This window comes from Python bivittatus, unplaced genomic scaffold (genome assembly GCF_059951505.1).
Source record: "Python bivittatus isolate LINGU-HERP-01145 unplaced genomic scaffold, Pbiv_v1 ctg000430_np1212, whole genome shotgun sequence".
NCBI lineage: Eukaryota > Metazoa > Chordata > Lepidosauria > Squamata > Pythonidae > Python > Python bivittatus.
Window position 1 is genome coordinate 64,802 of NW_028277071.1, and position 14,270 is coordinate 79,071.

General features: G+C 39.4%; 1 protein-coding gene across 1 annotated transcript; it reads left to right on the plus strand.

Annotated features, from left to right (window-relative positions):
• The first annotated feature begins 348 nt into the window (after nt 1-348).
• Nucleotides 349-6,419, plus strand: LOC112543057 (vomeronasal type-2 receptor 26-like). Its single transcript, XM_088143871.1, has 4 exons — nt 349-639; nt 3,101-3,328; nt 4,408-4,534; nt 5,515-6,419. The coding sequence occupies exons 1-4, from the start codon at nt 349-351 to the stop codon at nt 6,417-6,419; spliced, it is 1,551 nt and encodes a 516-aa protein (XP_087999997.1).
• The last annotated feature ends 7,851 nt before the right edge of the window (nt 6,420-14,270 follow it).

Sequence of the window (14,270 nt, forward strand, 5' to 3'; positions counted from 1 at the left end):
AAGAACTGGGTAATGAACTTCCAATGTAAGTATGTCTGAGTTGCTTCCTGTTCCTTTCCGCTGCCATCAGGGCTCGCCTCTCTGAGGAATGATATTCTGCTTCTTTAGGGAAAATGTTATTCTTCCCTGGCTTCAAAATGGAATGTAAAGGCCAACATATATATCCTGCAGTGCAGATCATTACAAACTATGAAAAGCACTTCATAGGCAAGAAAGGGACTATTATGCCAGTTGCATTCAGCAATTAAATTAAGTGTCTTATTTAATCAGAGCAATCCAGACAGGTGGCAATCAGATGCCATGCATTGCAGATTTGGTTCACAAAAGGTCTATAATTCTATTTGTAGTATGTTGCCAAAATTCTACCAGCATCTCCTGGCCCTTGCCTTTGCTGTGAATAAGATCAACCAGAATCCAACAATCTTGCCAAATTTCACCCTCGGCTTCCATATCTACGACAGCCATTTTGATGCAAGGATGACCTATCGCATCACTTTGGACCTGCTTTTCAAGTCACAGACATTTATCCCCAATTACAAGTGTGATCCTCACAGGAGACATCTAGCACTCATTGGGGGGATCAGCCCTGACATCTCCTCCTATGTGGCAGAGATCTTAAGTCTGTACAAGATTCCACAGGTAAGATCGGTGCACGTCAGCACAGCAGCCCTATCATTGTGTAATAGTAACTCCTTTTCTTATTCTGAAAGTGAGTCTTACATTCCGGAAAGAGAGAGAAGTCTGTAAGTGAAGGCAGAAATGGGGAAAGGGGGAGAGAGAGAGAGAGTTGGAATAGGTGGAAGTATATGGTCGAAACTGGGATTTCTTCCCAAAGTCTTCACCGTGCCTATTTTCAATAGCTGCATCGTTATTCCCAAGATTTTGGCAGAAGAGTCCATGACTTGGACTTTCCCAGATTCCAGCATCATCAGAATTCTAATCATGGTCTTACCTGGTAGAATGAATTGTAGCTCAATGATGAAGTGTGTGAAATCTAAGAGTGCCGTTTTAGTACTGAGAGTGCTAAGATGAATGCACCAGTTCTCCTAGTTGGTGGAAGAAATAACCCTAAGATTATGCTGCCACATGTACTAGCAATTTCCAGGATTGACTACCGTCCCAGATTTGACACATGGCTGTCTGCAAAAAGTTCAATTAGTATAGAATTCAGCAACCAGTTTGGACAGGGGACACTTCACTCCAACTTTGCAAATTGATTTCGAGACAGTGTAATTGCTTTGCTATGAAATCTTTGAGTGATCTTAGTGGTTAATAAGCTTAATAAACAAAATGCATAATGCAGTAAATAACAAAAGAACACTTTTCCTTCATTCACTGACAATTCCTGGCTTTAAAAATAATGTGTATAAAATGCATTGAGAAAACCTCTCCTAATCTGTATCTGAATATCTCTGAGCATGTCCTTTCAGCTCACATATGGATCGTTCCCTATGCGACGAAGTAATATGGTACAGACATCTTCCTTTTACCACACAGTCTCCAATGAAGGTCATCAGTATACAGGGATTATCTATTTACTTAAACATTTTGGATGGACCTGGGTTGGACTGTTGGCTGGAGATGATGAAAGTGGAGAACGTTTCTTGGAAAAGCTGGAGTCATTATTTGTCCAAAATGAAATTTGTTCAGCCTTTGTACAAAGAATGCCAGTTGATAGCCGGTTCCCTGAACTCAAAGAACTGGAGGTTATTTCTGCAAATATTAATGCTTTCTACTCAGATGAGAAAGTTAAGACTCTTGTTGTCTATGGTGAAACTTTAACTATTATGTGGCTAAGCACTGGGTTATTTTTGGCTGGTGTTAACTATACGGAAAAAGTGTGGATTATGACAGGCCAGATTGATTTTGCTGCAACAGCCATTTCAAAGGATTGGAAATATGAATTATTCCAGGGTACCCTTCTTTTTGCAATCCACTCCAATGAATGTGAAGAGTTTCAGATCTACCTTCAAAATATAAAACCAGACAAGGCAGAACCTGATGATTTTTTCAAGGAGTTCTGGTCACAAGCCTTTGGGTGTTCAGTTCCAGCTGCAGGGAACCTAATAGAGGCTCCCAAATTTTGTAGTGGGACCGAGTCCTTGAGTGATCTTCCAGGGGTTCTGTTTGAAACGGTCATGACTGGCCATAGCTACAGCATCTACAATGCAGTCCTTGCCGTGGCCCATGCGTTACACAGCATGGATTTATCTAGATCAAAATACAAAGCATTCAGGAGTACAAAACGTCTTGAGGAGATAAACCCTTGGCAGGTAATGTCTCCAGAATGAAAAAAGGAGGGAATGAAAAGAAACTCTAGATATCATTTTTAAAAAATAAATCTCACATGAAACTAAAATACATGGAAGTTCCTTCTCTCCTGATAAGCAGCAGGAGTGTATGGTATTCATTGACCATATCATTTCCTTCTGTTGGGAGAGGAATGCCCTCGTATTTTCCCTTTCTGAAGATGACAAAACTCTCTGCATTCATCTGCAAAACTATATGTCTTAAAGAAGAATTTTGAAAAATGCACACATTTGGTCATGAATTGGGTTAAAAGAAATTATTTTTAATAAATGGGAAAGGAAAATGTGTAGATTCAGACAGAGTTTTCTGCATACATACAGTAATCCTGAAAGGTTTGGTTCTGTTCCCTGCCTTATTAGGGTTGGTTCTTTAATAAGGAATCCAAAGGCTGTCAGGAAAACATTGGGGTGGAAGAAACAAGTGTTAAGGCCAGAGGGGAGGGAGAGTATTACAAAGAGACTGACACACAGTCCACAACTGGCTTGGGTGTTAAAGGGAGGAAAGGGAAGACACACGGAGACTTGTAAGATTCTGTTTTTATAGCCTCAGTAAAGGCTTTATTATATCTCCATAAATTCTAGTTATCTCATGGACTGTTTCCTTATCTGGTGTACCATGAAGAGCTGAAGGATTGATATAAAAAGAGGAAGGTGGGCTATAGATCTAAGAGAACAAGAATAACGGTGACAAACAACAGGACCAAACACTGTATTGATTTATTCTTAGTTTGAGTTATGAAAAGATCCCTTCTCTTAACTCTTTCTTGCTTTGTTCTTCTTTATCTTCTTAGCTTCACCGCTTCCTTCAGACCATTTCATTTAACAATACAGTTGGAGAAACGGTGTCCTTTAATGATAATAAGGAGATGGGATCTGGATTTGATATAATAAACATGTTCATTTTCTCTAATAACTCCTTCCACAAAGTGAAGGTTGGAAGGGTGGGGACCAAGGATACTCAAGGAAAGAAATTTATCATTGAGGACGACAAGATTAAATGGCATGGAAGCGTTAACCAAGTGAGGATGCTTAAGTCTTCTGAAAAGACCAATTTAATTGGTGGAATACTCTCCCTTTCCATTGCACACAAATAAATAAACAATCTCAGTCTCCCTCATGTCTTATATAGAATATTAAATTTTATATGGGACAAGCATAGATAAGACCGCTAGGTGAAATGGAACATTTACAATGGAAAGGAAGATATTTTCAGAGAGATGTCCCATTTTTGCAGTATTATTGTTTGGGGTGGGTGGAGAGAGAGCAAAAGGAAGGCAGTTATTGTTCCTCTATTTTTAGTAGAAAATATTAATGGACAAATCTATCCAATCTAAATTCCTGTTTCCTCTTTTATTTTTTTTTAACCTATGGATCAACTTCAGATTTATGAAAAAAGTTCTCCATGAAAATTCAGAAGGATTTCATGTACATTTTCCATACATATACATTCTTTGTACCCACAGATGTTTTGATGAAGGAGTGGCATTTGGGTCTTGTCTACTTCTCCCTATGTGAAGCCAAACTCTTCAGCTCATAGTGACAATAGGAATAAATTTGTGAAACAGTTCTGAAATGGGTGGCATTTTCTGAATCCTCCCCCCTCCCAAATACAGTCTATCCTCCAGCTTTGGATTTTCTTGGTGGAACTTCCAAAGGAAGAAGCAGATCTGCTCTTTTGAATTCAACTAAGAAATGCAAATAGACTTAAAATGGCTAGTGAAATAAAATAGGCCAATCCAGATTCAGTTCCACTCACGGAGGCAGGGATGCTTTAGGTCTAGTGGACCCTAGTAAGTCCTTGGCATGTTTCCTGTCATCTGTTTATTTTTATTTTTGTCTTACAAAATGTAGTAAGAAATATCCACATCCTAATTCCTTTTTTACAGTCAGAAGTCTCTCTTTCTCTCTGCCTTTATAGGGAGTAAGTAAATTTAATTTTGGTTATACTTATGGACCAAAATTCTAGGTATAGTTCAAAGTAGAAGTACAAGAAAATAAATAAAATAAAACAATTGTTGTTTTATTTTATTGTTGTCATTTGTTGTGTCATAGCAGATAAACTCTACCTAACCGTTCTATTAAAACATTTTTGAAAAAGGTCCATCCTCTTTCCTTGTGTAATGATTACTGTCAGCCCGGTTATCAAAAGAGAAAAGAAGAAGGAAAGAAATTTTGCTGCTACACATGTGCTTGGTGTCCAGAAGGGAAGATCTCCAACAAAAGAGGTAAGTAATGCAGGACAGCAAATCTTCCAACGTAATCAATAAAAAAAAGGGTTGGACAATCTAAAAATGGACATGTTTGACACCATCCCTGCCCTTTTCTCTCTCTTCTTTTTTTGTCCCCTTCCTCCTGCATGGTGAGTAAGAATTGGAGGAGTATTCAACATGGTAATTGTTGCAAAGTGTCATGCCCAATATAGCCCAGGGCCACGTAAGTATGGTAGCAATATATTCCTGATTAATATATGATCATTATGACTTTGCAGGACTTCAGATCTTAAGAAAGAAAGGGCCTTCAGAGCACATGGGTGCATGAACATAATACCCATCTGCAATTTCTTAATCCATGCACATCTTTTCTTGGAAATAGCCATGAACAGTCTTATCATCCAAGAGAAGAAACAGATGCTTTAAAGTGCTGCAGAAGAGGTTAACTGAAAGGACCTTTTTTCCCCTCTAAACCTGAAGCTCTGCAAGTTATTCCTAATTTTACCATCCTTTATTCTTGATGATGCAGGTGTTCATCAAAGAATATAATAATGTGCATGAAGCAGAATTGAGCTAATGACAGGAAGGCAAAAGGTTGAATTCCCAAATAGGCAAATGTTCCTTTGCCTGGTGATGGTTTACAAAGTGTGAAAGCCCTCTTATAATTTTAAAACAGTATGAAATTAATACGCAGAGTTTTGCGATCACACTGAAGAAGGCAATTTGTATAGGTTTTGGGCTTTGAAGGAAATCCAGAACACAATATATTTTAAGCTAACATAAATAATCCAGATAATAAACGTACTGAACTTTCTAGCATAGTGGTTAGAAGGACAGTTGCCCAATAATGGGCATTTCTTCACAAAGTTTGTTTCTCTCATGGAACCATGAAGAAAATCTCATGAGCAATGGACCTCCTTTTTAAAGGTTGACAGGGGAACTGGGTGATGCCCCATATGAATTGACAGTGGCTTTATCTCTTTTCCTGGCTCCAGACACAGAAGATTGCTTCAAATGTGCAGATGATCAATATCCAAACCAGGAAAAGGATCAGTGTTTTCCCAAAGTGATCGTTTTTTTGTCCTATGAAGAACCTTTGGGCATCTCCTTAGCTGCAAGCACCATCTTATTTTTCTCAGTCACAGCTGTGGTATTAAAAATATTCCACCTGCACAAAGATAGTCCCATAGTCAAAGCCAACAATCGGGACCTCACCTACGCTCTCCTCATCTCTCTTCTGCTCTGCTTCCTCTCGCCTTTCCTATTCCTTGGTAAGCCCAAGGTACTGACATGCTTCCTCCGGCAACCAGCCTTTGGCATCATCTTCTCACTGGCAGTTTCCTGCGTGTTGGCTAAAACCATCACGGTGGTGGTAGCTTTCATGGTCACCAAGCCAGGATCCAATATGCGGAAGTGGGTGGGGAAGAGGCTCACCACTTTCATCATCCTTTCCAGCTCTTCTGTCCAAGTAGGCATTTGTGCTGTATGGCTAGCAATCTCTCCCCCATTCCCCAAGTTGGATATGGACTCACTGACCACTGAGATAGTAGCAGAGTGTAATGAAGGATCGGTGACTATGTTTTATCTAGTCTTAGGCTACATGGGACTTCTGTCCATCATCAGCTTCAGTGTTGCTTTTCTAGCTCGCAAATTGCCAGATACTTTTAATGAAGCCAAATTCATCACCTTCAGCATGCTGGTCTTCACGAGTGTTTGGTTGTCCTTTGTTCCTACCTACCTGAGCACCAAAGGAAAATACATGGTAGCTGTGGAGATCTTCTCCATCTTGGCTTCCAGTGCTGGGCTTTTGGGATGCATCTTTTTCCCCAAATGTTTCATAATTGTGCTGAAGCCTGAGTTGAACAACAAGGAGAAGGTCATGAGAAGAATTAAAACATAAAATTAGTACCCTGAGAATACCTACCTTGGGACAGATGCAAAGGACTTTATGTATCTGCTGATCAAATACTTCAATTTATTGTTCAAATTATTTGTTTGCCCCCCACCTCCCGAATTATATTGAAGATGGTAGAAACCCATATAAATGAAACATGACCAATACGTTTGTGATCTCCATGTGTCTTGAATGGTGTTCAACTATGTCTGTCATTAGTTCCCACTGGAACTAATACGGTTTTACTTTAGCACCATGTATTTTCTGTTAAATTAGTGCCACTTTTTATCATTCTTTTAATATCACTTCTTCTAAAGCCCTTTGATGATAAGCTCAGCCACGAAATTGAGAAACCAAAGATGTAATTTTCCAGGTTGTGCAAGGTTACGTTAGAATACTATTATATGAGTTGATACGTAAAAAAAAAAAATGATAGCAATGGAATGAAATGGTAACAGTATAGACATGGTATAGATGAATTGGGCTTTTGATGACTAAACCCCATAAACCTTTCTTGGAGCAAGTGTTGCCCAAACCTCTTTAGATGATTTATCCTCCTCCTCCACTTCATATATCATCATCATCATCATGAATGAATCCCTCCCAATGAGAAGTGAAACACAAGAAAATCAGGTAGGATCATCCTAATAAATATTTCTCAGAATTATATTCACTCCTGACATTCATCACGAAGAAACGTAGCATGAGATCTTTGCACTATAGACCATGAATCATTACCCCAGGTTTAAAAGAGGAGTGAAGTACCTTCTCAGACTCCTAGAAAAACCATCAGATGTAGCCAGGGTATCATTTTCCCCTATGATTTGAGAGAGGTCCAACAGGCAATGGTGTTGAAGCGAGGCCCTTCAGACTTCCCAAATACTCCTTTGCTTCTGAAAAGGAAAGGATATAACCCTTTCTTGCACGTAGGGAATATAATTAAGAAACCAATCAACAGTTTTAGGTCCATCACCCTGAAAGTTGGCAGTTACTTGCAGGACCTAAAGATCAATGGTGTTCTAGCAATGAACCTTGTTATCGTACCCACCATCTGTGACCTTTCTCCTGTAAAAAGGGTACAACACAAAGCAATTTGCATATAGCAACTAATGCTCCTTGTCTAAGAAATCAGGATGACCTGAAATCAAACTACATAATAATTATGGGGCACCAATCTTGCATATCCTCTCCAATGCAGTTTCAAATGAAATGTGACATGATATATTGATAACATTTGTTTTGGTGTGTGAACTGCTTAGAGAACAACATAAATCAACACCATTTCCCAGTTTATTATATTTCAAGATCAAGCAAAGTGATGTTCAGGTATGTACTCCCTAGACTCCCTCACAAGAATGCATGCATTTGCAACTTTTAATGTTTTTAAGCTTTATTCTTTGCCAGTTTCTTGAAGAGAAAGCAAAATTTCAGAAAGAAATTAATTTGTATGGATGGCAGGGAATCTCAGAGAGGTTGGGGAGTCAACGTGATTAATCTGGAGTTTCTAAGAATGCATTCTCCTTATGATTCCAGCATGTAGTTAACATACAGCTGAATCATGGGAATCAAGTCCCCAATGCTGAAAGTGCAGACTGTGTCCTTGTAACAACCTGATTTAGGTCTCCTTGAAGCAGATCTGGACCTGTGATCAGCTGAGGGACATTAGAAGGTGGGAGAGATGAAATTTGGCTTTATTATTGGCTTTGTTCCTTAACGAAATACTGTATGTTTCAATATTTGTTACTGTTTAAGTTCTGCAGCTACCAAAATTAGCTACTTCCTCAAGAGAGGATTTTCTTGACATCTGCTTCCTGATAACAAAAAAAATAAAACTTTCTTGCCTGATTTTGCTTTGTATCATTCTGTTATTTGGTTCATTTACTGTATGATGGATCAAGGGTGACACCATGAGTTTGTGACTCTGTATAGTAGATGCTGCTATAGCTACAGAGAGAGATTGTATCATGTCATATTTCCAGTGATTGAATGGATAGATGATAGATAGATAGATAGATAGATAGATAGATAGATAGATAGATAGATAGATAGATAGATAGATACTGTAGATAGAGAAAGAGACAGACAGACAGAGAGGGATATTAACCAACAGAATAAAATCCTTAAAACCCTTCAGTATACAAAACTGCTTGAGAATAATGATCACTAAGGGCTAGTCGGCCACTGATGAATTAAAATACTCTCTATCCATTCTTGCAACATAAAATAAATAAACTGCCATAGAATTTGCAGTCCCATTGCCAATCCACATCCTGCCTCAATTGCTTTGACTCCTGAAGTTCCCTGATTTTCCTCCAAGGTAGAAGAAGTTGAAACAGAACAGATTTTTCACTCTTTGAGGTTGCCTTTGGACAGTCTTGAAATAAGAGGGAAAACATTAACCCCAGCACAGCAAAGGACAACTGGGGGAGCTGGGACAAGATGAAGTCAACAGCATGGGGAAACAGCCAAAATGTGGGTGTTAGCAAGCCATATCGGTGCTACGGTCAGCTCACAAGGAAGAGGTAACCAGGTCTAGAAGCTAGAGGACCTCTAGAGCTAGCCAGATCAAAAGGAAAGTGTCTGTTACAAAAAGACAGAGACGCCAACCACTTCTCCTGCCAAGAAACAAGCATTTCTTATTCCATTACACTTCTTCTCAGATACCTCATCAGTCAATACATTAATCCCAGAAAACATTCATAGAAAGTTTTCTCAGAATAGCAAATAGAATCCTTCCATTTATGTTTTTCTGCCCATGTCGGGGACAAGAAGAAATCTTCTGCAGGTATCACTGCAGTTCTATGGCATGGGATAATCATATCTCTTGTCCTTGCAAGGGATCAGGATGCTGTTTTAGGAAAACACCCACTTTAATTAGGAACCCATGTGAGCAGAGACAGAGGCCACACAGGTTTTTTTTTGTTTTTCCTTATTGGCATGCAGAAACCATAGTGATCACTGAAGCACATCAATAGTCACAAGTGTCTTTCAAAGGAAAGTGAATTTCAAGGGACCTCTCTTAAAATAAATTGCCTCTTTCTTTGTCTTCAAAAAACCATTAGAGCTTCCCACTCAAATCTCAAGCCTTAGGATTTCCCAAAAAATCAGACCTACAGTAACAGGTAAGCAGCTCTTGCTTTACTATCCTCAAGAAGTTCTAACTATTAGCATACACAGAAGATATCATTAATGTTATATATATTTACACTCATAAATGCATAGGTTATTTACTATATATTATGGAGGTGCGTATTAAATTCAGAGGGTTTTACACATTTCAGTACAGTGGCTCAGACAAATTTTGACTAAGAGTATAAAAAGAAGGTCTTTTCTAATTATTGTTATAGATTTATATTCAAATTTATAAATGGGTAGGTTATTTATTACAAATGAAGTTTCATATTTTATTCACAGTGTTTTACATTTTTCATTGCAGTGACTCAGACAATTTTTAGCTTAGTCTATCACAACAAAGTCTTTTCTAATTTACGAATCAGCTTACATTTTTAAATGGTTTATATAATATCTATCAATTTTATTGTATTTTATTCAAGTTATACAGTGGCCCATCACATCATGAGCCCTCTGGGTTGATAAGAGTACTTAAAAAATAATCAACACCATTTAAAGTACAGAAATGGCAGACAAAATCAAAACACATCAAGGCAACAATTGAGGTCAACGTCTTACCGGCTTCAACAGACAGTGTGAACCCTGTGCATGGGAACACAACCACATCTTCAGGAGCTTGCAAAAGGCCCATGGTGTCATGGACAATCTGACTGTATTTATCAAACTGTTCATGTTACAGTAAACCATTTGTTTGTATCAGAACTTTGTTGCTCAGATATTTGGGCCATAATAAACATATTACAGCCATTTTTAGAAGGGAAAGTTGCCGGCCAGAAATGGCTGACGCTTCGGCGGTTCGAGTCCAGCCTTCGCGTTAAACAGGGTGAGCTCCTGTTTCCTCCCCCCAGTTCCTGTCAACCCAACAGTTCGAAAACTTACGTGAGTAGATAAATGGGGACTCTCACTCCGGTGGGAGGAAAAATGCTGGCGCGGTGCCTTGCAAAAAAGGAGTGGGGAGCAGTTGCCGGTAAGCGCGAAAAACCGCGTGCGCCCGAAAAGGGCGCGAAGCAACGGAAACACCGCCTCCTGCACTCGCCAGCTGGGCTCTGCCCTAGGAAGGAGGCTCTGGCAAACCACTTCCGAAACAATTGCCTTGAAAACTGCAAAGGACTTGTCCAAAGCAGTCACTGCAGGGTCAGCCATGACTGAGCGCAGACAAAAAAAAAAAAACTGATTTTATATGACAGGTTTAGGAATTGTAGCTGTACAAGATGGAAAGAAACAGATACAAAAATGTTAAAGAAGTGAAATTCTGCACTTATACATCAGGCTCAGTCTTTCTTGGTTCTCAAAGAGAAAAATTTAGAGCAGGGCTGGATGGTCAGGAAGGGCGGGGGAACAGGGACCAAGACAAGGAGGAAACAAGGAGAGTACTTCTACTCCTGCCACACTCTCTTGCTTTCTCCCAGATGCCTCCTCAGTTGAGTCTTCATTTGAGAAACATTTATGCAAACCTTTCTCTGTGTAAAGAAGGAATAGCATAATCCCTGCAGTGGCTCATCTCTGCAGACCTTTGAGACAGCAATAAGAAAATGTATTCCCCTGCACTTGTTGGACATCTATGAGATGGCATTTCCAGTTCCTGGGTCAGAATAATTAAGCCTTCAAATAAGGCTGCCACACTGAAACAAAACAAGACAAAAGAGAGCAAAAGAGGACACTACTTATATTCTCCTAAGTGTACACAGCTCTGTTTCCTCCCTTGCTAGAAGAAATTCACTACAAAATAGCACAAGGATGTATAATCTTCATGTTCATTGCGACCTGAGGCATTCACAGGAACTTTCTATGCGGTTTGCTATTAGACGTTCACAGTTAAAAGAGCATGATAAACAGATGTGGCCAGCTCCCACACACGAACTCCCCAATGCCTCATTTTGAGGAAGAGAAGTTTCTGTATTGCTCGAAGAAAGCCTTTCTTCAGTGTGTGTCTTGCACAGTAATAAATGCCAGAGTCCTCAGACTTTAAACCAGTCAGCTGAAAGAACACTTAGTTTTTGGATGTATCCCGTGTGATGCTGATCCGATTCTGGAGCGCACTGTTATAGTTAGTGCTTCCACTAGCCCAGATAACGCCATTCGATTCCAGCCCCTTTCCAGGGGCCTGACGGACCCAGTGCACTGCGTAGCTTGTGATGGAAAATCCAGAGACTGTGCAAGTCAGTTGTAGAGTCTCTCCTGGCTTCTTCAGGCCACCACCAGACTCTGTAAGCGTAATCTGTGATGACATATCTGCAGTCAAGAGTATAGAAAGGGACAAAAAGAGAAATGGGTGTGAGGGAATGTGGAGAAAAACCACTGGTTGCCTTGAAAAAGGGGATAATTATTATTTTTCCCTTACATGTAGGGAAGATCATTAGGAGATATATCAAGATGTTCAGCTCCATGATGGAGGTAGGGAAGTCAGTCTCGTCACTTGAAACTCAGCTGAACTATATCCTCAATCCCTGCCTTTAACAAAAAGCCACACCAGGTCATTTGCATGAAGTCAGACATGACACAAATATAAGCAAGTAACATCCTCCAATTCAACAATTGAGTAGAAAGAATGAGTTGAGCCCATCTCAGGAATGGGGCATATTCACACTGCATCTAGCACACAGTTATCCCATTGGTAATCTCTTCCATGGGAAATCAGTATAGCTGGGGATCAAGTGAAATCCGTCCAAGTTGAATTCAGTTCAGGGTGAATTGTGAGACAAGATTATTTTGTTTTCTTTGCAATGATGCAGAAGTGGTTTGTTGAGATTGTCTTTGAGAATTGGTTTTGACATTCCAATCTAGACTAGAGGCCTGGAAATTCTACCTGCTCCCATCCAAGTTCTAGAAAAGCCTTTCCTGCCCTAAGGAATATCGATAGATTAATAAATGTCATTTTCCTGGTAACACTTCGCCTGTATTAACAGAACTATTTAGGAAATTGGTCTTAGAAATTTTGATTATACAAAGCTGCTGTTGCCTTATAAACGGAGCACCAGTGAACATTAAAAAAAAATAATAATGAAGAAATAGCAGTCAATATACCCATTGAAGCATGGCCATCATGGCCTCTCTTAAAAGCCAGAAACAAGACAGTGGCTGAATGTTCAGGTAGGGGAATTCTTGGAGGACTTGGAGAACATGAATAGAAACAATGAGAAATATATGGGGCTACCCGTGTTGTTACTGCTAACTCTCTTCTTCTCGGATACCTTATCAGGCAATCCACGCATCCCAGAAAACATTTATAGAAAGAAAGTTTTCTCAGTTAGAATACAAATACAATCCTTCCATTTATGTATTTCTGCCCATGTTCAGGTCAAGAAGAAGTCTTCTGCAGGTATCATGGCAGTTCTATATCACGGTATAATTAAATCTCTTGTCTTTGCAAGGGATCGGGTTGGGAAAACACCCACTTGGATTAGGAACCCATGTGAGCAGTGATAGAGGCAGGTCAGTTTTGTTTTTTTTTAATTTTTAAATTGGCGTGCAGAAACCACAGAGATCACTGTCTTTCAAATGAAAGAGAGAGCTTTCAAGGGACCTCTCTTAAAAGACATCATCTCTGTTTTTGTCTTCTGCTGGGAGGCAATTCTGTGTGTGGTTTCATGACTCCTCCTGGCAACTGACTACTATGGAACCTGAGTGCCACCTTGAGGACCATCTTTCTAGAGTGGGCCAAAGGAAGCGTTCTTCTTTCCAATGAGTGGGTGCTCACTTCCTAGAATTGTGTATCCGAAACAGAAAAGGGCAGTTGTGTCTTTACCTTCAGGGCTTCGTGGGCAGATAGAATTGGTGTTTCTCTTTGGAGGACATGCATTTCCATGGAAGGTTTTGGAGTCTAAAGAATTCAGTGAAGTGGGAATGCAACATAGTGTCCAGAAAGTTATTTTCCGTTACAATCTAGCTTAGCTCCTGCAGATTTCACAAACAGATTCATAGTCTTTCTGGGCAATCAATTTCTTAAAAAACCATTATAGATTCGCAGTCAAATCCAAAGCCGTAATATTCCCCCCAAAATCTGATCTATAGCAAGAGCTAAGCAGCTCTTCTTTCCCTATCCTCAAGCGGTTCTAACTATTAGCATATACTGAAGCATATCATTATTGTTATAGATTTATATTCAAATTTAAAAATGGGTAGGTTATTTATTACCTATGAAGATTCATATTTTATTCGCAGTGTTTTACACTTTTCATTGCAGTGGCTCAGACAATTTTGAGCTTAGTCTATCACAACAAGGCCTTTTCTAATTTAAGAATCAGCTTACATTTTTAAATGGTTTATATAATATCTATCAATTTTATTGTATTTTATTCAAGTTATATGGTGGCCCATCACATCATGAGGTCTCTGGGTGGATAAGAGTAGTTAAAAAACAATCAACCACCAATTAAAGTACATTAATGGCAGACACAATCAAAACCCATCAAGGCAACAATTGAGGTCAACGTCGCACCGGCTGTAACAGACAGTGTGAACCCTGTGCATGGGAACACAACCACATCTTCAGGAGCTTGCAAAAGGCTCCTGGTGTCACAGACAGTCTGACTGTATTTATCAAACTGTTCATGTTATGGTAAACCGTTTGTTTGTATCAGTACTTTGCTCCTTCGTTATTTGGGCCATAATAAACATTACATGATAGACATTTTTAGAAGGGTATTGATCTTATATCAGAGGTTTAGGAATTGTAGCTGTACAAGATGGAAAGAAACAGATACAAAAATGTTAAAGAAGTGAAAT